Genomic DNA, 27,247 nt, shown 5'->3' on the forward strand with positions numbered 1-27,247 from the left:
TTGAACTGCATCCATCTATTCAGCCAACAATGTCTTAGTGTACGGCATGGTACGTTGAGTCAAATAGAACCTATTTTTAAAACCTCTTATAAAGATGGCTTTGTAGCATAAACTGGGAATTTGATCTTTTTGACTGATATTATGATTGTCTGTTTCATATCTGCGAAGTAGTTAAAACGCGGTCAGTTCCACTTCAGGTCACTGGTTACTTTGTATGCAAACATGAAATGTTTTTTGCAATGGGAAGTAATAGCTGTACATTTGAATTAGGAAATGCTTAATGGTTGTTTTTATATTATGATTGGGAGCTACTGGCTTATTATGTCTGAGTTTATGGACTGCTTATCCTTTAGCATCTTATTTTACCTTTAACTATGCGAGTCAGTTAAGGACAAATTGTCATTTTCAATGACGGCCTAGGAACAATGGGTTAACTGCCTTGTTCAGGGGCAGAACGACCGATTTTTACCTTGCCAGCTYGGGGATTCAATCTTGCAACCTTTCAGTTACTAGTCCAACATTCTAACCACGAGGCTACATGCCACCCCCTCATACTGTGTGTGACTGCTGTCTTTYCATTGGCCCTATACCGTGGTGTAGTGGTGCCTGGAGAAGTGGGTATACTCTTAATTTTGCAAAAAAGTTCACAAAGGAAAGGCACCCTGTGTGAAAATGTCTTTTTTTTAATGCACTTTCCTTGAACATTTTTGGATTTTCACTCAAAATCACATTTTTTATTTATAAATAAATTGATGGTCTATGTCCACAACAATGCTGAAACCACATCAATCTAATAGGGTGGGCCTGGCTCCACAGTGGGTGGGCTTCTGTCCACCCAGGCCCATCCATGTCTACGCCCCTGATGCAAACGGAGCATGATGACAAATGTGCGTCACAAAAAGCCTACTAACCAACACGTCGGACTAAACTTTTTCAATACATGGTTGGCATACCTATTGTTGCATTAGTTAGCATTTACTGGTAGATATAATTAGATGAAACGTCTTTCCTACCCTACCGGCTACCGGTGTCATTCTTTCTGTGAGCTGCTCCATGCCAAAACCAGTTGACAGCTGCACACTCTTGCTGTCTGCAGATGATATTTCGCTGAAACTAGGCTGTGTGCGGCGCATGTGAATATATTTCACATGCTTTGCGATTGTGTAGGCTACTTTGTGCATTATTTCTCTATTGTACTACATAATTGATAAGTCGGATACCTCCACTACACTACGTTGATACGCATCAGTAGGGATTAAGAAGTGAAGCAATGCCCACTGAAAACAATAACTGGGTATACAGTTTATACCTGCGTATAGCCTCCACTACACCACTGGCCCTTTGTGTTTTACAAAAAGTACACTATCCTACATGAGTGCGCTGGCATTACGGTTGCTGTCCTTTCAGATTCATGAACCTGTCACACACCGAAGGCCTATAGGTTTGCCACTGCGCAAACATGTCTATAATATTGTAATGAAACAGGCAGGGAGCAGGTCTCGAACCCTCGACCTCCTAGCCCGAGGTCCGGCGCGCTATCGACTGTGCCGCAAAAGCATGCTCGAGCGGCAGAGTCGATTTCCGCGCTTATAAACCCAGGGTCGTTACACTATATATAAAGGCTGTTAATAAGATATTGTTTCAAGAAAGGTGTGTATATATTTGGCCTGGCGAAGCGGTTTTATGCGCTGACTGAATGGAAGCTGATAATTCGTTTTTTACTCYGCTGGTTTCGGGAAGAAATTATGAGTCCTCACTGTCCCGAGACAGAGTCAATACCAGTACAAAATGTATCCGACACCGAGACGAGACCGAGAGTACTACAACACTGTTTAAAGGTCTGTTGAGTTCTAATGGAGTTGCTAAGAATGATAAATATCAATTGTTTAGTAACTGTAGTTTACACAGAATGAAAAGGCCCAATTGATTAATGTAAAATGTTTGATTTCCATGCATATTTACTGTATCCATAGAAGTATTGTAGATAGGCTGCACTGTTTGGCAAATGAGGGAATCTGGCATGGTCTGAAATATCGTATCTGTACTATTATGGCGTCTGAGAGAGCATGTGCAGTGCCGTTGAGGCCATCTCCAGTTTGAAGTAGTACATTTTCTTCTACCACTTCTATGAGTTGCTAAACAAACTGAAAGGGTGCATACTGCCACCCGGAGTGTATTGTTTGAACAGGTATAAAGCCAAGGTTGGCGATTTACTGCCACCTACAGCTATGGAATGTTTCCTCAGGTGTATAATTAATTGGATGATCCCTCCAGATGACTTGGATGGAATTATGTGGTCCTTCCTTATGTGGGCACCCGAGTGGCGCAGCGGTCTAAGGCACTGCATCTCAGTGCTTGAGGCGTCACTACAGACACCCTGGTTCGAATCCAGGCTGTATYACAACCGGCAGTGATTGGGAGTCCCATAGGACGGCGCTCAATTGGCCCAGCATCGTCTGAGTTTGGCTGGTGTAGGCCTTCATTGTAAATAAGAATTTGTTCTTAACTGACTTGCCTAGTTAAATTTAAAAAATCCTTAACCCATAAGAAGTTCCACCCAGTTGACTACTTCAAAATGGTGAATGTCTTCAATGGTGCTGCCCATGTTAAAACAGCATTTTGGGCACWAGAGTCCTATATCTATCTATATGGAAATACTATTCAACACTTTGGTAGTTCAAGTACAAAATATACTGAACAGAAATATAAATGCAACATGCAACAATTACAGTAAGGAAATCAGTCAATTGAAATAAATTCATTAGGCATGAATCTATAGATTTCACATGAATGGGTAGGGGTGCAGCCATGGGTGGCTCAGTTTCATCGGGGTGCAGCCATGGGTTGCTTAGTTTCATCAGCTATCCGGGTGGCTGGTCTCAGACAATCCCGCAGATGAAGAAGCCGGATGTGGAGGTCCTGGACTGGCGTGCTTACATGTGGTTTGCGGTTTGTGAGGCCGGTTGGACGTACTGCCAAATTCTCTAAAACGACATTGGAGGTTTATGGTAGAGAAATTAACATTAGATTCTCTGGAAACAGCTCTTGTGCCAATTGCATGCTCCTTCAAATCTTGGGACATCTGTAGCATTATGTTGTGTGAGACAACTGCACGTTTTAGAGTGGCCTTTTATTGTCCCCAGCACAAGGCACACCTGTGTAATAATCATGCTGTTTAATAATCTTCTTGATATGCCACACCTGTCAGGTGGATGGATTATCTTGGCAAAGGAGAAATGCTCGCTTACAACATGTAAACAAATTTGTGCACAACATTTGAGAGAAATACGTTTTTTTGTGCATATGGAACATTTCTGGGATCTTTATTTCAGCTCATGAAACATGGGACCAACACTTTACATGTTGTGTTTATATTTTTGTTCAGTATAGCATGCTCAGCTTCTGCTATGATTTCTGCTATGATAGCCCATTTTCTAAAGTCTTGAGAAAAACAATGTCTAAAAATGTGGAAGGTATATAGGCTAAGAGTTATTTGTGGGCACGAAAAACATGTTTATATTGATAATTCTGGTATAGAATGTTTAGAATATGGTCCATAATCAATATCCATTGATTCAAATAATCAATTTGAATTGTGTATCCAGGTCATCACTGATCATATCAAACAATTCCTCATAGTCTACTGTATATGGCTTTTGAATATATTCKGTGCGCCCTAGTGTTTTCAGCTACAAACATGCGGTAATGCTTTGTGAAACGATGAGATTTCTGGTGCAGCATGTTGGGGGTTTCGCGCAGTGTCAGTGTCACTACATTACCGCTTGCATGCATTTATTGAAAGAACGGATTGCAATGTCAATCGGAGGAATGCGCTGATCTCGGGAACTATAGAGCAGACACAGGAGGGCCTGAATTAGCCTCATCGATGAGCCAAACTGAGGCAAGTACCTTCGTATTATGGTCTATATTAGCCTACTAATGTTGACGCAAATATTATTTGGATATTGGTTGTTTTGTTAGGATATGTTTTGACCAAATGGGTGCGGCTTGCTGTAGTTATTTTACGCGTTGTAAACTTACTGTCAGAATGTATATTCCATGGGCGCAATGAAAATGACAGGGCACCGGATAGGCGACATGTATCTGATTTGTGTGTGAAAAGTGTAATTTAGTCAGCAGGCGTAGGATCATATTCAAACCATCTGCCCAATATTGTTTTCAGAATTGTTGGTGCCAATATTACCGTTATGCGCATGCAATAACCTTTTATTGGATAGCTTGTTCTATAGCCTATATTTGATTGTATACCCTATATATGGCAAAAGAGGCCCTACTTTATTATGCTGCGGGTGTGGTGTCAAGCCTGTTCCACTGGTTAGTCGGTCAGTGTGGAGCAGTGCAGATTCTGAAATTGGAGTCCTCATTCAAAGATTCTGACATGTTGATAAAAAACAACCTATTTTCTTCCCTATGTTTTATCAATAGTTTATCCTTGATTCATCATGATTTAACATTAAACTACTRTTGAAACTGTTACTAATGTATATGCTTCACAACAAGGACCTCCTTAGTTACAGCCCCTTGAATAGATAATGAAGGGCTTGTACTACTGCATTGAGAGTAACAGCAACATCTAGGCCCTAAGGACTTGAAAATACTTCCTCTCCTGCTTCTTGTCAATGACACAGCTRGTTGATCCATAGAATTAGGAATCGGAATACAAATTAATGTCATTTAATAGGATTTCTATGGGTTTACCCATGATCACTGGTGGGTCATATGTGGGAGAAGGAGAGAGTGAGAGACTAGCCTAWATAGTCCTTACTAATCTCCCAGCCGCTTGTTCCAAACCTAGGAAAGGCTGCTGGTGTCAAATGGATGTCGCTGGTTTGGTTCCACTGTCAATCATTAGCAGGCCAATAAAAACTTTCCAATCTCTGAGGCCTATAGAGCCATTGGACCTTTGTGGCCGTGGTCACTTTCTGCATGCCTCGGGCAGATCCGGTCTGTCTAGGTAAGACACGACTGTTATTGTCATCCTCTGGTTTTCCCAGCAACGAGTTACCACGCATGTTAATCGATCGGAAGACTAACCTACATGGTCTTACCGGTGTAGTTGTATGTGCTTTGTTATGGCACTCAATTGGAATCGGGGGGAAAAAGCCCTATTATTGATGTGGCATTTTGCAGAGATGGTTGCAAGTGCTGGAGTACTCATTTGTGTGTGTGTCATCCCCACCCCAGATGGAGATGTCTGCGGGTCCAGCGGGGGGCACGCAGAGGACTGGTACGGTGAAGAGGAAGATGTGGGGGGGCCTGAGGCAGCAGTGGAAGCTACTGGGCCTGTTTGAGATTGACCAGCAGCACGAGTTCTACAGCCTCACCTCTATGATGAAGGAAGGCCTCTCTGCAGCCGTACAGAACACCATCGACAACCCACCACCGGTGAGCACCCACAGGTCATCAAATGTGGTGCAAGTAAATAAGTGTTGCATTTTTTTACAAGGGATAAGTCGTTTGAATTGAGCAGTATCTTTAGCTTGTGCAATCACATAGTGGTCTAAAGCTAACTGAATGGACCAAACAAACAAAAATGCATACATCTATTATGTGCCATTGCCAGCATTTAAAATGATTGGTTACAAACTGGTTTCATTTACCGTGGTGGCTGATGCCTCTCAATTCCTCCTGAATTTGCATCACCCAACGTGTTCCCCAAGAGGGCCATGAGAAGGTCAAGAGTGGGGCTGAAGCATGAACAAAAGGAGCTCAACAGAGAGAGCCATGTTTCATCCACCTGTAGTTACTCAAGGCTAAAGGCCTCCGACAGAAGAGCATTGGATCATGTTTATTAGGCACCAAACAGAAGAAAACTTGACTGAAACAGGAAGGGACTACTGAACTTGTCCAATATGAAACGCTTGTTTTCGTTTTCTTTTGCAAAACGTTTTGCACCGTTTTCTGTTGCGTGCCCTAATGAACATGGCCCAGGCTAAGGCTGGATTCTAACCTGTTATTGTCATCATCATTTGTTTTTCACTGGTTAGCCTACTAGCTACAATGTCAAAAGATCTCTGAAACAATCATTTTGTTAAAGACATATGCCCCATTTAGACTTTACATCATTGAGGAGTCTTTGGATTCCAAACGGAAAACCTGCTTCCTTCTATCTGCCCTTAACAACTTGCCCTTGTGGATCTGAGAAAGCGTTGAGGCGTTACCATATTGCTTAGTCCTATCTGGTGGCCTCCGACCGTAAAAGTCATCCTCATCAAGGGCAGAGGGAAAGGGGGTAAGTTTCCAGTTTGCAACGGAGTATTTGACTGAGCTATGGGAGGTGGCTATTAGTGGCTCGCTCTTTGTTTAGCCTCCTGCCTGCAGTGCTAGATGTTCCCCAATGTTCCCTGGGCAATATGGGGTTGTCTGACCAACCCCATTGTTGTCCCTACAGAGGAGAAGGGATACGGAACACRGGCTTATATTAGAGCCAAGTAGGACGTAGGGGTTTGGATTGTGGAAAATTACACAAACATTTCATTTTATATTCCAAGGAAATTTGATTTGATGTAGGTGTATTCATGATCTAATTTGTAGCAACTGTTATTTTGTCCTTCGGCATTTGGTTACTCTGCCGGATCCTATGGTGGTGAATAAGAGGTCACAAGGGAGTTATTCATGCACGCACGCACGGACATACACACACACAACACACAACACACACACACACACACACACACACACACACACACACACACACACACACACACACACACACACACACACACACACACACAACACACACACACCCAACACACACACACACACACACACACACACACACACACACACACACACACACACACACACACAGCATCAGACCCATTGAACTGGAGCCTGCTGACTCAGCGGTGTGATACATGGTTGTCTCTTACTCACATATTCCCTTACACACACACACAAACACACATACACACTTCTTGTTGATCCACCTCTTGTAGCATGTTAGCATACTTTGGGCTGGGGTGCCATGTTTAGATTCCCTGAAATGTTGAGTTGAGTTCAACAGAAAGGGATCTGTAATTTTTTGTTGTTGGTGGACTGTCATTGCTGTTAATGGTCTTTTGTGTTTTTCGCACTTTACAGTTTCCCATGTGTATTAATAATGGTCCACCACCCAAAGGACATCCAGACAACTTAACACAACTGTGGGAAACATTGAAGTTAACACAGGCCGCCATCCCTGTTGACTGCTTTCGACACCTTGTAGACTCCATGCCCCAACAAATTGAGTCTGTTCTGAGGGCAAAAGGGGGTGCAACTCAATATTAGGAAGGTGTTTCTAATGTTTGTATGCTCAGTGAATCTGATTCACAGTGATTGTAAGACAACTTGGAATTGTGTCTTGCTTTACTCTCCCCAAATCCTTCTCAAAAGATAACTGGATCGTTAGTATATTTTACAAGTAGTAATTATTCCTTTTCTTCTTTTATCATAGGATGAATTGTCAGAAGATGACTACAGATTGGAGGTCACTCAAATACATAAGGTATGTTGATTTAAAAAATTGTAATACAGTTGCAACACCAAAGGTACAAATCGGGAAATTCATATCTCACAATTTCAGTCTTCACAAAGATGTGAACAAGCAAGTTTTTTCCTTATAGTGACATGGGGCCTCATTTATAAACCATGCGCACATACAAAATGTACCACAAAATAACTGGCTTTTATAAAAACTGAACTTGACTCTACGCAAACTTCAGACCATGCGCACGCACATCTTCTTTTGGTTGAATGGTTGAAGTATTGTATTGCWAGTCGGCCAAAATATTTTGCGCAAATGGGGGATGTGGCACGCTTATTCATGAACAAATTCATAATAAGATGCATCCATTTGCCGTTTAGTGAGAAGAGCAAAAATCACGTGTTTGATTTTTGGAATCTAAAATAATTAGACGTAGGAATCTGTTTCCTGCTTATTTTATTTTCATAACCATTACAGAATAAATTCCTCACTTTTTCTGGAAGTAGCCTACCACAAATGACCATGCGCATCTCTCATTTAATTGGGCCTATGTAGATATAGAATATCTAGGCCTATTTCCAGTTTTGCTGTATGTGATCCCATAGGCAGCACAGTTTATAACCTACAGAGGAATTGGTGAACATCACGACAGTTGATCTTTTACTTTTGAAGTACGGTGCATTCGGRAACTATTCAGACCCCTTGACTTTTTCCACATTTTGTAATGTTACAGCCTTATTCTAAAATGGATTAAATAAAAGAAGAATCCTCAGCAATCTACACAGAATACCCCATAATGACAAAGTGAAAACAGTTTTTTAGAAATGTTTGCACATTTATTAAGATTAAAAATATAAATACCTTATTTACATAAGTTGTCAGACCCTTTACTATGAGACTCGAAATTGAGATCAGGTACATTCTTTTTCCATTGATCATCCTTGAGATGTTTCTACAAGTTGATTTGAGTCCAAATTCAATCGATTGGACATGATTTGAAAAGGCAAAAACACCTGTCTATATAAGGTCCCACAGTTGACAGTGCATGTCAGAGCAAAAACCAAGCCATGAGGTCGAAGTAATTGTCTGTAGAGCTCTGAGACAGGATTCTGTCAAGGCACATATCTGGGAAAGGGTACCAAAACAGCATTGAAGGTCCCCAAGAACACAGTGGCCTCCATCATTCTTAAATAGAAGAAGTTTGGAACCACCAAGACTCTTCCTAGAGCTGGCCCCCCTAAAATTTCTAAAAACCTGTTTTCGCTTTGTCATTATTGGGTATTGTGTGAAGATTAATGGGGAAAACTATGAATTTAAACCATTTTAGAATAATGTAACAAAAGGCTGTAACACAACAAAATGTGGAAAAAGTCAAGGGGTCTGAATATTTTCCTGTATGTAGCCTACTGTAATTTGAATTTCAATTGGTTTTGAGTAGCCTAGAGAATGTTTCGGAATTCATGGGCAGTCCAGCATATTAAGGTTGGAGGGCAAAAGTCCAAGCAAAACATTGTTGAATTCAACTGTTCTGCTGACAGGTCCACAACAATGTTTCATTGTTTCCTCTTTCAGAAACTGTCACATTCCTTTGTCAAATACAGCATAAATTTTTTTTTTTTTTTTTWAAGCATTCTGCCAACACAGTAAATTGACCRTTAGCTTATGTAAGATATTTGACCGTATTCGTAGGCTACAGTACTGCTGTGCGATAGCAGCGCAACATCATAAACCTATTTAATCACAGAGCCTATACTAAGTCAGGACAGACATGGAAACACAATAATCTATTGATTAACAAAATATTGAACAACAATTGTGTCTGTGCAAACAGCAGGTATTTAATATGGCTAAAACATCTTGTGGAGTTCTTCAAGTATCAATTGTTGGACCTTTGTCGTTTCTTACCTACATCAATGTATCTACTACTGTTTGCTGATACCAATAYGACTTTAACTCATAAGAACTGTCTCTTTCTCTCGCCCGTCTCTCTGAAGGACTTCAGAATGGAGACGTTTGCAGGGCCAGTGTTTGCCAGCTTGCGTCGCTCCCTGGGGATGACAGAAAAGGAGTATCAGCACTCTCTCTCCGACGACGGTTCCTACCTGCAGTTCATCAGCAACTCCAAAAGCAAGGCCGACTTCTTTCTCACGTGCGTAAGCATATTCTACTCCTCTCGTTCTTTCCCTTTGCTGTAAGAGTGTATCTCTCTCTCACATATAGTGGAAATATAGAAAAGCTACTTTGTTACTCTTATCTGGCCAAAGTATATGCTCAAACACAATACACAACGAACACACTAGGAAAGAACACACTAGGCACTTCGACATTAAGGTCACACACACACACACATAGGTATATGAACTCAGCAAAAAAAGAAATGTCTTTTTTCAGGACCCTGTCTTTCAAAGATAATTCGTAAAAATCAAAATAACTTCACAGATCTACATTGTAAAGGGTTTAAACACTGCTTGTTCAATGAACCATAAACAATTAAGGAACATGCACCCGTGGAACGGTCATTAAGACACTAACAGCTTACAGACGGTAGGAAATTAAGGTCACAGTTATAAAAACTTAGGACACCAAAGAGGCCTTTCTACTGACTCTGAAAAACACCAAAAGAAAGATGCCCAGGGTCCCTSCTCACGTGCCTTAGGGATGCTGCAAGGAGGCATGAGGACTGCAGATGTGGCTAGGGCAATAAATTGCAATGTCCGTACTGTGAGATGCCTAAGTCAGCGCTACAGGGTGACAGGACGGACAGCAGATCGTCCTTGCAGTGGCAGACCACGTGTACCAACACCTGCACCGGATCGGTACATCCGAACATCACACCTGAGGGACAGGTACAGGATGGCAACAACTGCCCGAGTTACACCAGGAACGTACAATCCATCAGTGCTCAGACTTTCAGCAATAGGCTGAGAGAGGCTGAACTGAGGGCTTGTAGGCAATAAGGCAGGTCCTCACCGGCAACAACGTCGCCTATGGGCACAAACCCACCGTCGCTGGACCAGACAGGACTGGCAAAAAGTGCTCTTCACTGACGAGTCACGGTTTTGTCTCACCATGGGTGATGGTTGGATTCGCGTTTATCGTCGAAGGAATGAGCGTTACACCGAGGCCTGTACTCTGGAGCGGGATCAATTTGGAGGTGGAGGGTCCGTCATGGTCTGGGGCGGTGTGTCACAGCATCATCAGACTGAGCTTGTTGTCATTGCAGGCAATCTCAACGCTGTGCGTTACAGGGGAGACATCCTCCTCCCTCATGTGGTACCCTTCCTGCAGGCTCATCCTGACATGACCCTCCAGCATGACAATGCCACCAGCCATACTGCTCGTTCTGTGCGTGATTTCCTGCAAGACAGTAATGTCAGTGTTCTGCCATGGCCAGCGAAGAACCCGGATCTCAATCCCATTGAGCACGTCTGGGACCTGTTGGATCGGAGGGTGAGGGCTAGGGCCATTCCCCCCAGAAATGTCCAGGAACTTGCAGGTGCCTTGGTGGAAGAGTGGGGTAACATCTCACAGCAAAATCTGGTGCAGTCCATGAGGAGGAGATGCACTGCAGTACTTAATGCAGCTGGTGGCCACATCAGATACTGACTGTTACTTTTGATTTTGCCCCCCCTTTGTTCAGGGACACATTATTCCATTTCTGTTAGTCACATGTCTGTGGAACTTGTTCAGTTTATGTCTCAGTTGTTGAATCTTGTTATGTTCATACAAATATTTACACATGATAAGTTTGCTGAAAATAAACGCAGTTGACAGAGAGAGGACGTTTCTTTTTTTGCTGAGTTTATGTATGTGTTATAACTCACTATCTGTGCTAATCACTGCATTTCTCTTTCTCATCCAGGAACGATAAGCGGTTCTTTCTGAAGACCCAGAACAAGAGGGAGGTGCAATTCCTCCTGTCCAACCTAAGAATCTACATGGAGCACCTAGAGAAGTATCCTCATTCACTGCTGGTCAAGTTCTTAGGTAAGTCACAGGACTCTGATCTTATAGTCCATTGGCCAGCGGAAAAATGTGTTCACTTTGGCAGGGGTGGCATGCACCCCAAAAATCTAAGGGGCACCAAGTATGTTAGAAAGGCTGGGGTGAGAATTTAGCATTTTTCAAACACCTGAAACAACTTTTTCCTGCAATGTAGAGCCATAATCTTAATTCTTTGTAAAAAGACGTCTATTTATCTAAGCATACCTCTTGAGCTTTATGTATCCTCTTGACTGGTGGTTATTTTTTAAAGAAACTAAATATGCTTCTCTTCATCACTGCTAAAATCTGGGTTAAAGAGTGTGAGTCTTATTCAGTACATTCGTTTTTGCTTGCTTTTCTAAAGTATACCAATCTTTCCAGCAGGCATGCCAGCTAAGATAGTTAGAGTAGATAGCTACTCTATCTTCTTTGACAGGGTTGGGGATTAACTGATTGCATGTAATCAGCATGTTGTATGTGAGTCTAAGCAATAGCAGGCTGATAAAGGAATGTTGAAACAAGTTGGACTGCTCACATGCTCATCGTAAATGACTGTATCAAACAACAATGGAACATTCTATTGGGTGGATCTCATTTATAACCAATGGGATTTGGTTAATTTTTGCCATCCGATTTAATGATGGCAAAATCATAGGCAGCAGCTAGCTATCTGTCGATGTGCCCTTGAGCCATGCAATTTACCCTAATTGCTCCTGTAAGTCGCTCTGGATAAGTGTCTGCTAAAAACGACAACAGTTTTTTTCATTTGTTTTATTCCAGGGCTGGGGTCAATTTGAAATTGAAGGCAATCAATTCAGGAAGTTAACTTAAATAACAATTGAACATTTGAAAAAACAGCATCTATTTTCAATGACTTCTCTATAAACTGAGGAGTCAGTTTTTACATTTTTATTTTGTAATTAAAATAACTTCCTGAATTGACTGCCTTAAATTCAAATTAAATTCAAATTCAAATTCAAATTGGCCCCAGCCCTGGTTGATTCCCTCATCATCAGACGATTTGTCAGAATGTTATGTTGGAATGCAGTGTATATGACAGGATTCAAGACATATATTTTATATTTAACAATTATAGCATAATTTTGCATATCAGTATAATCACTACAATCTAGTACAATATCCCTTTAGGAATATTATAGATACATGTTTTATTGTTTGAAAATAAAACATAGAAATTAGAAATTAGGGTTGCAAATACTGACCAAAAACAGTCATATAAATAGTGTTTTTGGCACGTTTTACTAATATTTTACAAAGATGATATATTTTGCAAACCTGGCTAAATTGGTTGTGTTATCTTGATAACTATAATAAATGTTTTTATTATCATTAGGCATATTCTACTTATTATTAAAAGAGGTGTGGCAATGTCAGACCAATCCAAGTTAAAACAATGGAGCTGGTTGGTAGGCATATTGGAAAATGTGTACCCTATGGCCTATGGTTAAATCAGCAATAGCTAGGCATCATTGTTTAGACTTATTTTCTAGCTTTATGTAAAGTTTGGTACACTCATTATGAAGGCATTTTGTGAAAATTGATTACCTGTATCTCTTTGCTGGATGTAAGGTAATCCTATGGGATGTCATATAGGGTGCAATGTACAGGGCAGGTTTCACATCACATTTCTTGATATTTAATATAATTTAAATTAATAGATATTAATCATATGGTGAATACTTCTAGAACATGTTCTATGTGTTTTAATATAATATATTTGAAACGGCTACAAATCTCTGCAATTCTGACAGCTTTTTTGACATATTTTTACCACTTCCGGTAATATTTTGCTAAATACATATACAGTGTGCTCCAACAGTATTGGGACGCATTTTTGGTTGTTTTGGCTATGTACTCCAGCACTTTGAATTTGAAATGATACAATGACTATGAGATTTAAGTGCGGGACTGTTAGCTTTAATTTGCGTGTATTTTCATCCATATCGGGTGAACCGTTTATAAATTACAGCACTTTTTGTACATAGTCCCCCCATTTTAGGGGACCAAACGTATTGGGACAAATTCACTTACACTACCGGTCAAAAGTTTAGAAACACCTACTCATTCAAGTGTTTTTCTTTATTTGTACTATTTTCTACATTGTACAATAATAGTGAAGATGTCAAAACTATGAACGAACACATATGGAATCATGTAGTAACCAAAAAAGTGTTAAACAAATGAAACTCTATTTTATATTTGAGATTCTTCAAAGTAGCCACCCTTTGACAGCTGATGACAGCTGTCACGTCTGTTTCCAACTTTTCCAACTCCCCTGAACGCAGCTCACTTTCCAGATCCCAATCACCTGAATTCTAATCACCTGTTCACACACCTGTATGTCATTATCACATTATTTAGTTCAGTTCTTTGCACCCCATCACTGTGAGGTATTGTTTGTTTTGTGACACACGTCTTTCAGAGCTCTGTTTTTCCTGTGATTTACTCCCGCCGTGTATGATAGTTTTTGCCTGCCTCACTAATGACGCCTTTTGCCTATTCCATGCCTGTACTTTAGCCTATCGGATTTCCTGTTATCTACCTATTGCCTGATCTCCCGGACTACGTGACTAACCTTTCCCCTGCCTGTACTGTTACCCCTTTGGACCCCCTGTGTATGACCTTCTGCCTGCCCCTGGACCCAGCTACCTGCCTCCTCCTGTGGTCCTTTGCAATAAACACCTGCTGCGCCCTGCGCTTGAAACCAGCTCTCTGTCTCCCCTCGAGTTCATTACAACAGCTTTGCACACTTGGCATTCTCTCAACCAGCTTCATGAGGTAGTCAGCTGGAATACATTTCAATTAACAGGTGTGCCTTGTTAAAAGTTAATTTGTAGAATTTCTTTCCATCTTAATGTGTTTGAGCCAATCAGTTGTGTTGTGATAAGGTAGGAGGGGTATACAGAAGATAGCCCTATTTGGTAAAAGTCCATATTATGGCAAGAACAGCTCAAATAAGCAAAGAGAAACGACAGTCCATCATTACTTTAAGACATGAATGTCAGTCAATACGAAACATTTCAAGAACTTTGAAAGTTTCAAGTGCAGTCGCAAAAACCGTCAAGCACTATGATGAAACTGACTCTCATGAGGACCGCCACAGAAATGGAAGACCCAGAGTTACCTCTGCTGCAGAGGATAAGTTCATTAGAGTTACCAGCCTCAGAAATTGCAGCCCAAATAAATGCTTCAGAGTTCAGTAACAGACACATCTCAACATCAACTGTTCAGAGGAGACTGTGAATCAGGCCTTCATGGTCGAATTGCCGCAAAGAAACCACTACTAAAGGACACCAATAATAAGAAGAGACTTGCTTGGGCCAAGAAACACGAGCAGTGGACGTTAGACCGGTGGAATTTAGTCCTTTGGTCTGGAGTCCAAATCGGAAATTTTTGGTTCCGACCGCTGTGTCTTTGTGAGACGCGGTGTGGGTGAATGGATGATCTCTGCATGTGTATTTCCCAATGTAAAGCATGGAGGTGGTGGTGTTATGGTGTGGGGGTGCTTTGCTGGTGACACTGTGATTTATTTAGAATTCAAGGCACACTTAACCAGCATGGCTATCACAGCATTCTGCAGTGATACGCCATCCCATCTGGTTTGGGCTTAGTGGGACGATCATTTGTTTTTCAACAGGACAATGACCCAACACACCTCCAGGCAGTGTAAGGGCTATTTGACCAAGAATGAGAGTGATGGAGTGCTGCATCAGATGACCTGGCCTCCAAAATCCCCCGGCCTCAACCAAATTGAGATGTTTGGGATGAARGAAAAGCAGCCAACAAGTGCTCAGCATATGTGGGAACTCCTTCAAGACTGTTGGAAAAGCATTCCAGATGAAGCTGTTTGAGAGAATGCCAAGATTGTGCAAAGCTGTCATCAAGGCAAAGGGTGGCTATTTGAAGAATCTCAAATCTAAAATATATTTAGATTTGTTTAATACTTTTTTAGTTACTACATGATTCCATATTTCATAGTGTTGATGTCTTCACTATTATTCTACAATGTATAAAATAGTGAAAATAAAGAAAAACCCTGGAATGAGTAGGTGTTCTAAAACTTTTGACCGGTAGTGTATGTGTATTAAAGTAGTCAAAAGTTTAGTATTTGGTCCCATAGTCCTAGCACACAATGGCAACATCAAGCGTGTGACTCTACAGACTTGTTGAATACATTTGCTGTTTGTTTTGGTTGTGTTTCAGATTATTTTGTGCTCAGTCAAAATCAATGGTACATTTTGTATTGTGTCATTTTGGATTAACTTTTTTTGTAAATAAGAATATAATATGTTTCTAAACACTTCTACATTAAGGTGGATGCTACCAAGCATGACCTTTTACCTCCCCATGGTGGGCCCATAGAGATGTTATTGCTATTCCAATAGTTTCATTACTTAATGTGTTGTATTATGAAGTTAATAACATATCGAATTGGCTTAGTTTGAGAAGATTGTTCCCTGATAATACAAAATTACAGTTCATACCCTCAATTCTGTTGGCCCAACTAACTGAATAGGGGTCATAACATATAATGCAGTGATTACCACATTTAGCTACCTAAGATATGTGGCTATCATACTAAAATAGAACCTTAATGGACCTTAATGAAAATTATGATTAGTCTTTGCCACCGCAAAGTGGACAAATATGTGAAATTTGGCCTGCTGGACCATGGAAAATGTTTGTAGTTGACTGAAGTTTACATTTTTTGTTTTCAAGGTGTCCACAGGATCAAAATCCCGCATAGGAGGAAGGTACTGACTGATTATGGATTGTTATTCATAGCCATATGATTTATTATTATCATAATTTATTTGCTACAACTTAGTTTGTTCATGCCTTGTCTTACCTTTTTCACAGAAGTACTTTATTGTAATGCAGAGTGTTTTTTACCCTGACGATCGAATCCATGCCAGGTAAGCCTGTTTCAGAGTAAAACAAAACAGTCTGGTGTGAGAAACGTATTACAGGCACTGTGGTAACAACACTGTTTAACTGATTTGTTGCCTGTTGTGGCAAGGTATGACATCAAGGGTTGTGAGGTGAGCCGGTGGACAGACCCAGCCCCAGAGGGAAGTCAGGTTATCGTTGTCCTCAAGGACTTGAACTTCGAGGGCCAGTACATCACTCTGGGTAAGGGTAACGAATCCCGTCATAGTACGTTACAGCATTAAATATATATATATATATATTTTTTAAATATATATTTTACCTTTATTTAACCAGGTAGGCAAGTTGAGAACAAGTTCTCATTTACAATTGCGACCTGGCCAAGATAAAGCAAAGCAGTTTCGACACATACAACAACACAGAGTTACACATGGAGTAAAACAAACATACAGTCAATAATACAGTAGAAAAATAAGTCTATATACAATGTGAGCAAATGAGGTGAGATAAGGGAGGTAAAGGCAAAAAAAGGCCATGGTGGCGAAGTAAATACAATATAGCAAGTAAAACACTGGAATGGTAGAATGTGCAAAGTAGAAATAATGGGGTGCAAAGGAGCAAAATAAATAAATACAGTAGGGGAAGAGGTAGTTGTTTGGACTAAATTATAGATGGACTATGGACAGGTGCAGTAATCTGTGAGCTGCTCTGACAGCTGGTGCTTAAAGCTAGTGAGGGAGATAAGTGTTTCCAGTTTCAGAGATTTTTGTAGTTCGTTCCAGTCATTGGCAGCAGAGAACTGGAAGGAGAGGTGGCCAAAGGAGGAATTGGCTTTGGGGGTGACCAGAGAGATATACCTGCTGGAGCGCGTGCTACAGGTGGGTGCTGCTATGGTGACCAGCGAGCTGAGATAAGGGGGGACTTTACCTAGCAGGGTCTTGTAGATGACCTGGAGCCAGTGGGTTTGGCGACGAGTATGAAGCGAGGGCCAGCCAACGAGAGCGTACAGGTCGCAGTGGTGGGTAGTATATGGGGCTTTGGTGACAAAACGGATGGCACTGTGATAGACTGCATCCARTTTRTTGAGTAGRGTDTTGGAGGCTATTTTGTAAATGACATCRCCGAAGTCGAGGAWYGGTAGGATTGTCAGTTTTACAAGGGTATGTTTGGCAGCATGAGTGAAGGATGCTTTGTTGCGAAATAGGAAGCCGATTCTAGATTTCATTTTGGATTGGAGATGTTGGATGTGAGTCTGGAAGGAGAGTTTACAGTCTAACCAGACACCTAGGTATTTGTAGTTGTCCACATATTCTACGTCAGAACTGTCCAGAGTAGTGATGCTGGACAGGCGGGCAGGTGCAGGCAGCGATCGGTTGAAGAGCATGCATTTACCTTTACTTGTATTTAAGAGCAGTTGGAGGCCACGGAAGGAGAGTTGTATGGCATTGAAGCTCGTCTGGAGGGTTGTTAACACAGTGTCCAAAGAAGGGCCAGAAGTATACAGAATGGTGTCGTCTGCGTAGAGGTGGATCAGAGAATCACCAGCAGCAAGAGCGACATCATTGATGTATACAGAGAAGAGAGTCGGCCCAAGAATTTAACCCTGTGGCACCCCCATAGAGACTGCCAGAGGCCTGGACAACAGGCCCTCCGATTTGACACACTGAAGTCTATCAGAGAAGTAGTTGTTGAACCAGGCGAGGCAATCATTTGAGAAACCGAGGCTATTGAGTCTGCCGATGAGGATGTGGTGATTGACAGAGTCGAAAGCCTTGGCCAGGTCAATGAATACGGCTGCACAGTATTGTTTCTTATCGATGGCGGTTAAGATATCGTTTAGGACCTTGAGAGTGGCTGAGGTGCACCCATGACCAGCTCTGAAACCAGATTGCATAGTGGAGAAGGTGCGGTGGGATTCGAAATGGTCAGGAATCTGTTTGTTGACTTGGCTTTTGAAGACCTTAGAAAGGCAGGGTAGGATAGATATAGGTCTGTAGCAGTTTGGGTCAAGAGCGTCCCCCCCTTTGAAGAGGGGGATGACCGCGGCAATCTTTGGGAATCTCAGACGACACGAAAGAGAGGTTGAACAGGCTTGTAATAGGGGTTGCAACAATTTCGGCAGATAATTTTAGAAAGAGAGGGTCCAGATTGTCTAGCCCGGCTGATTTGTAGGGGTCCAGATTTTGCAGTTCTTTCAGAACATCAGCTGACTGGATTTGGGAGAAGGAGAAATGGGGAAGGCTTGGGCTAGTTGCTGTGGGGGGTGCAGTGCTGTTGACCGGGGTAGGGGTAGCCAGGTGGAAAGCATGGCCAGCTGTAGAAAAATGCTTATTGAAATTCTCAATTATAGCGGATTTATCGGTGGTGACAGAGTTTCCTATCCTCAGTGCAGTGGGCAGCTGGGAGGAGGTGCTCTTATTCTCCATGGACTTCACAGTGTCCCAGAACTTTTTTGAGTTTGTGTTGCAGGAAGCAAATTTCTGCTTGAAAAAGCTAGCCTTGGCTTTTCTAACTGCCTGTGTATATTGGTTTCTAGCTTCCCTGAAAAGTTGCATATCACGGGGGCTGTTCGATGCTAATGCAGTACGCCACAGGATTTTTTTGTGTTGGTTAAGGGCAGTCAGGTCTGGAGAGAACCAAGGGCTATATCTGTTCCTGGTTCTAAATTTCTTGAATGGGGCATGCTTATTTAAGATGGTGAGGAAGGCATTTAAAAAAAAYAAMCAGGCATCCTCTACTGACGGGATGAGGTCAATATCCTTCCAGGATACCCBGGCCAGGTCGATTAGAAAGGCCTGCTTGCTGAAGTGTTTCAGGGAGCGTTTGACAGTGATGAGTGGATGTCGTTTGACCGCTGACCCATTACGGATGCAGGCAATGAGGCAGTGATCGCTGAGATCTTGGTTGAAGACAACAGAGGTGTATTTAGAGGGCAAGTTGGTTAGGATGATATCTATGAGGGTGCCCGTGTTTACGGCTTTGGGGTGGTACCTGGTAGGTTCATTGATAATTTGTGTGAGATTGAGGGCATCAAGTTTAGATTGTAGGATGTTGACCAAATATATATATATGTTTTTTAAATGTAAGCTTTATTTAACTAGGCAAGATATTAAAAACAAATTCTTATTTACAATGACGGCCTACCTGGGAACAGTGGGTTAACTGCCTTGTTCAGGGGCAGAACGCCAAAATAACATGCAAAACAGGCACCCCCCCACCCCACCCAAAAAAGGTGGGGCTCAAAATGACGGGCGGCACTGGTAATGACACTGTAACAGGGTAGTAAGTGATACATACAGTTATAGAGTCCTAACCAGTTTTGCAATATATGTGCTTGTGTTGATAGACCAGCACCGTCCATGGCTGCTCCGGCAGGTGGAGATTGACACGTCGTTCCTGCAGAGACTCAATGTGCTGGACTACAGCCTCCTGGTGGCTCATCAGCCCCTGCACCAGGATGAACGCCACCAGTGCCTGTCCTTCGCCACCCTTATCATGCGCACTAAAAAGTGGGTGGGATTTTTCTTTTTTATCCCCTTTGTTGTATAATTTTTTCTCTTTCTTTATGTTTTAGTGACATATTCAGGCCTCAAAAGAGGTGTAATGTTGAGATCAATATTTTCCCCAGGTCCTGGTCTTTCTTCAGGACAAAACCAATGACTTCCAGGCATGTAGTTACCACAAATATACTTCTTGGCTATACAATAACATGCATAACCACCACGAGCAACTATCTAGTATTTGTCTACTCTAAAATCAGTTAACATTGGTATTTTTTAGGTTGGCCATGCTGCCTCACTCTTGGCTCTTACCCTTCCCTCTTTAACCTCTCAGGTAGACATGCTGGCTCTAATAACTTTGTTACCCTTCATAGAGATGGATAGAGGCTTTACTTGCCACAAAGACTGTTTTAACATGGGCAGTGCCATGGAGTGGAAGAAAATGGAACTGCTTATTTTTAATAGAGATATCCCTCAATGGCACTGCCCATGCTATCACAGAAGTGTTCATGGCAAAGATAAGTGTGCCCTATTTCTATATCTGTTACCCTCTCCTCTTTAACCTTTCAGGTGGCCATGTTGGCTCTAATAACTCTGGGTTCCCCCTCTCCGCTTTTACCTCTCAGGTCAGTGATCACATGCTCAAGCCCCACCCATGCGGGCATGCCCACAGTTCCGGGGGCGGTCCCAGAGGAAGATTCCGCCCTGTTGGTATCAGAGATGGACGGCGGGACAGGAAGTTGCAGAGTTACTGAGTCACGGGTAGGAAGTGACCTGGGCAGTGCCCCTTCCGGGAGACCCTGTACTGAGCAGCCGGTAGGAACGGTCACGGATTCGATGGAACTGCGAGACTTCCAGGCCCAGAACCGCCGGCTGCTGCCCAACTTCAGAAACCCACTGCACGTCATTGACGGACCGGAGCATCGCTACTTTGTGGGCATCATYGACATCTTCACTGTCTACAGCTTCAAGAAGAGGTTGGAGTATTGGTGGAAGAGACTGCGGCACCCAGGGCAGGCCTTCTCCACCGTCAGCCCCCCAGCTTACTGCCATAGGCTCTGCCAGTGGGTACAGGACCACACCAGGTAGACTCAGAAAGAGGAGAGGATGAGGATGAGGATGGTTACTCTCACTAGCACACTGTCTGCCCAGGGACACACATGCACGCAAATACACACACACTAGCAACTGTGACGCTGTTCAGAGACATAAAGCTATTCTTTTAAAGCGCTGTAATTTCAGATTGACCAAGAGGCAGTTATTTTCACGTTTCCACATGTCCAGACCAAAGCCAAAACGAACATAAACCATTATATGGAAATATATTCACCACCGGGTTCTCCCTCTTCATATTCTTTCATTTTTCTTAAGTAACAAAGAAAAAGGTRCAACATTTAAAATCTAGTGCTATGAATTGATTAGCTGATTTTCCAAAGTATAAGTTTAGTTAGTGAATCAATAATGAAAACAAAAATGATTTAGCAAATTTGCCACCTGTTTTTTATTTTTATTTTTTTTACGTTTGACTCCTATGGATTTTTTTTCTCCCAATTTAACTTTGACGTTTTGATACCTGTTGTATATTGTTGTATGTTTTTTTTTAAATGCCTTTCTTACGCACTTCTCAGTAGTTGGTATTCAGACTTAACTTATGCAGGTGCGTGACGGGCTTTGCAGTCGTGGTTGACTTGCGCGCGCTGAATACATGTATCTTTAAATACGGTGCTGAATACATACACCTTTAAATACGGTGTACCTTTCATTTTGACAACACTCACTAGAATGGGTTCAGAATATAAGGATCAATGAATGAAACCCATCTAAAGATATGCATATTCGTGTCCATTTCAGGACCAACTAGTCGACCAACTAGTTTATTTAGGCACATTTTGGGTTAAGAATGTATATATGAATTGTAAAAAGGTACAGGGTTTGGAGAGCCTTTACACACTAAATACAGTGCATTCGGAAAGTATTTAGACCCCTTGACTTTTTCCAAATTTTGTTACATTACAACCTTATTCTAAAATGGATTAAACAATCTACACACAATACCCCATAATGACAAAGCAAAAACAGGTTTTTAGACATTTTTGCAAAATGTATAAAAAAAAACTGAAATATAACATTTACATAAGTATTCAGACCTTTTACTCAGTACTTTGTTGAAGCTCCTTTGGCAGCGATTACAGCCTCGACTTTTCTTGAGTATGACGCTACAAGCTTGGCACATATGTATTTGGGGAGTTTCTCCCATTTGCTCTGGATAGGGAGTGTTGAGGCACAGCTATTTTCAGGTCTCTCCAGAGAAGTCCGGGCTCTGGCTGGGCCACTCAAGGACATTCGGAGACTTGTCCCGAAGCCACTACAGCGTTGCCTTGGCAGTGTGCTTAGGGTCGTTGTCCTGTTGGAAGGGGAAACTTCACCCCAGTCTGAGGTCCTGAGCGCTCTGGAGCAAGTTTTCATAAAGGATCTCTTTACTTTGGTCCGTTCATCTTTCCCTCGATCCTGACTAGTCCCCCAGTCCCTGCCGCTGAAAAATATCCCCACAGCATGATGCTGCCACCGCCATGGTTCACCATAGGGATGGTGCCAGGTGTCCTCCAGACGTGACGCTTGGTATTCAGGCCAAATAGTTCAATCTTGGTTTCATCAGACCAGAGAATCTTGTTTCTCATGGTCTGAGAATCCTTTAGGTTCCTTATGGAAAACTAATTTTACTGAGAAGTGGCATCCGTCTGGCCACTCTACCATAAAGTCCTGATTAGTGGAGTGCTGCAGAGATGGTTGTCCTTCTGGAAGGTTCTTCCATCTCCACAGAGGATCTCTGGAGCTCTGTCTGAGTGACCATTGGGTTCTTGGTCACCTCCCTGACCAAGGCCCTTCTCCCCTGATTGCTCAGTTTGGCCGGGCAGCCAGCTCTAGGAAGAGACTTGGTGGTTCCAAACATCTTCCATTACAGAATGATGGAGGCCACTGTTCTTGGGGACCATCAATGCTGCAGAATTGTTTCGTTTTTTTTGTCTCAGAGCTCTACGAACAATTCCTTTGACCTCATGGATTGTTTTTTTCTCTGACATGCACTGTCAACTGTGGGCCCTTATATAGACAGGTGTGTGCCTTTCCAAATCATGTCCAATCAATTGAATTTACCACAGGTGGACTACAATCAAGTTGTAGAAACATCTCAAGGATGATCAATGGAAAGAGGATGCACCTGAGATCATTGCGAAGGGTCTGAATACTTATGTAAATAAAGTATTTTTTTTAAACATTTGCAAAAATGTCTAAAAAACTATTTTTGCTATGTCATTTTGGGGTATTGTGTGTAGATTTAGGTGCCTTCATTGGGGCGGCAGGTACCCTAGTGGTTAGAGCGTTGGACTAGTAACCGAAAGGTTGCGAGATCGAAGCCCCGAGCTGACAAGGTAAAAATATGTCGTTCTGCCCCTGAACAAGGCATTTAACCCACTGTTCCTAGGCCGTCATTGAAAATAAGAATTTGTTCTTAACTGACTTGCCTAGTTAAATAAAGATACTAAAATAAAAGATTGATCAGGGAAAATGTTTATTTACTCCATTTTAGAATAAGACTGTAACAAAATGTGGAAAAGGTCCAGGAGTCTGAATACTTTGTGAATGCACTGTATACTGATAGATAGAAAATACAGTGGTTTGATTCATCGTGAAAGTTTAAGTTCAATCCATGAAATATTGGAAGGTGTAAAAAAAAAAGTGTACAATAGGGGTTGAACAATAGTCCTATAAATCTACCCTATCATCACTAATCGTGGAACTGTATGACAATGGTCCAGTCGTGGTAGACCGTGCACCAGGCTCCAGGTTTAACCTGCTACGAGTAGCCTGAGTTCCATAATGATTAAAATGTCCCAAATTATGGCACAGTGTAAGCCTAATATGATCCACTAATGCTCGCGACCCTCAGGAACAACTACACGGACGTGACAGAGGAAAGAAAGGTCAACGGAATGGAATGATGCAAAATGTAGGAAATTGACAGTTAGAAATGTTGTGGGTATTACGGATGATGGCTCCCAATTGTGGCTAATATTTAACATGGTACAAATTGTAAAACAAAACATGGAAAAGCGCGGACAAAGAATTATAACTAGAATCATAAATCAATTCGGTAGGTTGGGTGCTATACTGTCATTTGCGCATTGGCTATAAAAGCCTATACTAAAGCTTGGGTCTCTATATTTAATTCCTGCAAGTTATAAGGCCATCATTTTATAAACTTTACTGTGGGAAAGTTGATATGTTGATATGCTTCAGTTTGTTGCCATATGACTGGTTTCACATTTGTCTCCAGCGATCATAATAAGATAATATAGATCTAAAACAAGTGTTATTTATATTTACAATCCCCTTATCCAAATGGTCTACTCATTTACTTACCTCTGATCAATAGCTCTTATCAATTTCTAAATTACAGTGCATGGAGAATGCTGTTATTTCATTCGCAAAAAGAAAGTAAATGCTTTTTCCACTTGGAACAGGTAGGTTTGCTCGACCTTATTCATGGTTTCCTCCCGCATAAAGGTGGTGAAATGATGAGTTGAGTTAAGTCAAGCTCAGAATATAGCGTATCTGTAGGCACACCTCCGCCTCACCTTCATTTCTTAGATCTGCACCCTGAACGAATAGCGGGTGAATAGCATGCTATTCTCATGCTTAAGGGGATACTTAGGGATTATCTACTTCCCCAAAGTCAGATGAACTCTGTGTCTAGTACGGAAGTTAGAGGTCATTTTGTGAGCCAATGCTAACTAGTTTTAGTGCAATGACTAGAAGTACAGTATATGGGTATCTAGTAGCATGCTAGCAGATACCTATAGACTTCCAGTCATTGCGCTAATGCTAGTTAGCAATTGCGCTAGCGCTAGTTAAACTGCACCATTGCCAAAATACCGAAGTATCCCTTTAAGTTCAATGTCAGAATACATATAGAGAGAAAAATGCATAAAAAGGGCATTTTGTTCCTTTTACGCGCTCATAACTCTGGTCAGAATTCCACCCCCAAGTGAATATACTCTGCTGATACCACTGTGCATGACTGTGGTTCTGCAGTATATTATTTATTTATTCTTTGTGCAGTTATGGCAAGGTCCGCATAAAGGGGTAATGTTTAAAAATGCTGACAAACAGCTGTCATTTTATACGACTGCCTAGTGTCGCAGCGGTCTAAGGCACTGCATCTCAGTGCAAGAGGCGTCACTACAGTCCCTTGTTTGAATCCAGGCTGTATCACATCCGGCTGTGATTGGGAGTCCCATAGGGCCGCGCATAATTGGCTCAGCGTCGTCCGGGTTTGACTGGGGTAGGCCATCATTGTAAATAAGAATTTGTTCTTATCTGACTTGCCTAATTAAATAAATAAATAAAAATTGTTATTCTGATGGTTTTTACGTTTTAACTTATTTTTGACTTACCTAAGTATGAACTTGGGACACCCTAGGTAAGTTGAAAACAAGCTAAAACTTGTGAACTATCCTTTTAATGCTATGTTGCCTCAGCAGAGATATTACTTACACTCTCCTATTTTACAGCAAAATGCAGGCTACACACTTGGGGCCTCGAGTTCTTAGTATTTGCTGTTGAAAATATAAATGTGATTTACACCTGTGTGATTTACACCTGCTCAGGTGCGCTCCATTCTGTACCTCACCTGGGACACCCAGTGTCAGTCAGGGAAATATGTGGATTCCAGAGTTTTTTCACATTGACTGGGTCAGAATTGTTTTTGAAAGTAAGGCGATGTATTTACAGGGTTTTAGTTGTCTCTGGAAAAAATAATAAATACCCTGATTTAAGGACTGGGATATGTGGGGACCACATGTTCACTAATGTAGCCTACTTCATTGATACAGTAAGGGTGTGGATTGGCAACTCCAACTCTCTCCTGGTTCTTGTTTAACCCTACCCCTTGTTTAACCCTACCCCTAAGTCATGTTTGTGCCTTCTGCCTGCAATAGGTATGTGCTGAAACCTTTTCTCAATGCATAAATAACTTTAAGAGTTAAGTTGTGTGTGAAGTTTGCTTATTTGCTGTATCTAACTCTGTTACCCTCTCTAATCCTATACTGGCCAATTCCACGGTAACAGAGTGATGATGAGACTAAGATGTGTCACTTTAAAATGTATGTCAAACAAAAATCTATGATTGCCAAGTTAAACAAACCATTTCTACTGAAAATTAAACAAAAACACATTTACTTGAAGAACAGCGCAGATGCAACATTTTGTAAGAATGTGCCATCATTCAGTTACCAAACTTTGCCACTAAGTTAGTGGAAGAAAAGAAAAACACAATAGCACAATTCAAACAGTATATCCTACACTACAGATATATAGGTAACTGCCAAAATAACGGAAACCCAAACATAAAGTCTCTTAATTGGGCGTTGGGCCACCACGAGCCAGAACAGCTTCAATGCACCTTGGCATCGATTCTATAAGTCGGGTTCAGTCTAAACAGTCTAAGCCGGGGCAGGGGGGTTCTACTAAGCTATATGGAATTGTTTTAATAATGTAGCTATTTATTTGGCCTTACTGCTATTAGCCCATATTAAATGCATTGAATAACAGATTCACTTACATGGAACAACAAATAATCCCCCACAAAAAAATCTAAAGGAAGTTTGTCCCGAAGTGTCTGTCCTATATATGAGAGATATAAGAAAGATCAGGAATTTTGTTTTTGTTTTTTTGTACATGTATTTAACCCCTTATTTTTGGCACTAAACAGTCTCCATATATACTGTACTTCCATTCATTTTTTTCAACTGGTATCGGGGGACCTTCTTGTGAGGCCTGTGGCGCAAGCAACCAACATGTACGTGTTCGTGAGAGTCTCACCTTTCCATAGAGGGGTCATATTAGTTTGTAGCCCAAACTGTGTGGACTCTACAGCTAGAAGTTGTCAGATTGGCTGTACCCGACTTCAGACGAGTCCCAAGACACTTGTGGGGGTCGTAGAGAAAAACRGAGAACACCATCGTGTTCGTGGGAGTCTCATCTTTACATAATAGTTTGTAGGCTGAGCCGTTCGGACTCTACAGACRATTTTGTGAGAAGACCCATTTTCAGGATGTCTCACCGCTCTACCTCTGTCACCTTTCACCGTAGATGCAGAAGTGCGATATAGGTGGGTGCGGTTGATTGAGATGCATCCAATGCAAAAGAACATCTCCATCTTAAACTGACAAGATTTTTTCTGGGGATAAAAAAAAAAAAATGCTATTCTGATTTCCGCGGGGGGCGGACATCGACCTCAGGGGGTAAAGGTTATTTCCTGAAGTTCTGCTGGGGGACCCCTTGGGAACTGTGTCTGGAATTCTATTGG

At 41.7% G+C, this 27,247-nt stretch overlaps 1 protein-coding gene across 1 annotated transcript; it reads left to right on the forward strand.

Annotated features, from left to right (window-relative positions):
- The first annotated feature begins 564 nt into the window (after positions 1-564).
- LOC111963785 (phosphatidylinositol 4-phosphate 5-kinase-like protein 1) lies at positions 565-25,925 on the forward strand. The gene is made up of 10 exons (XM_023987298.3): positions 565-3,901; positions 5,206-5,406; positions 7,457-7,507; positions 9,481-9,635; positions 11,349-11,473; positions 16,211-16,245; positions 16,352-16,407; positions 16,512-16,624; positions 19,728-19,890; positions 20,508-25,925. The coding sequence occupies exons 1-10, from the start codon at positions 3,887-3,889 to the stop codon at positions 20,968-20,970; spliced, it is 1,377 nt and encodes a 458-aa protein (XP_023843066.1). The 5' UTR covers positions 565-3,886; the 3' UTR covers positions 20,971-25,925.
- Positions 25,926-27,247: the final 1,322 nt, after the last annotated feature.

Source organism: Salvelinus sp. IW2-2015, linkage group LG5, assembly GCF_002910315.2.
Source record: "Salvelinus sp. IW2-2015 linkage group LG5, ASM291031v2, whole genome shotgun sequence".
Classification (NCBI taxonomy): Eukaryota; Metazoa; Chordata; class Actinopteri; order Salmoniformes; family Salmonidae; genus Salvelinus; species Salvelinus sp. IW2-2015.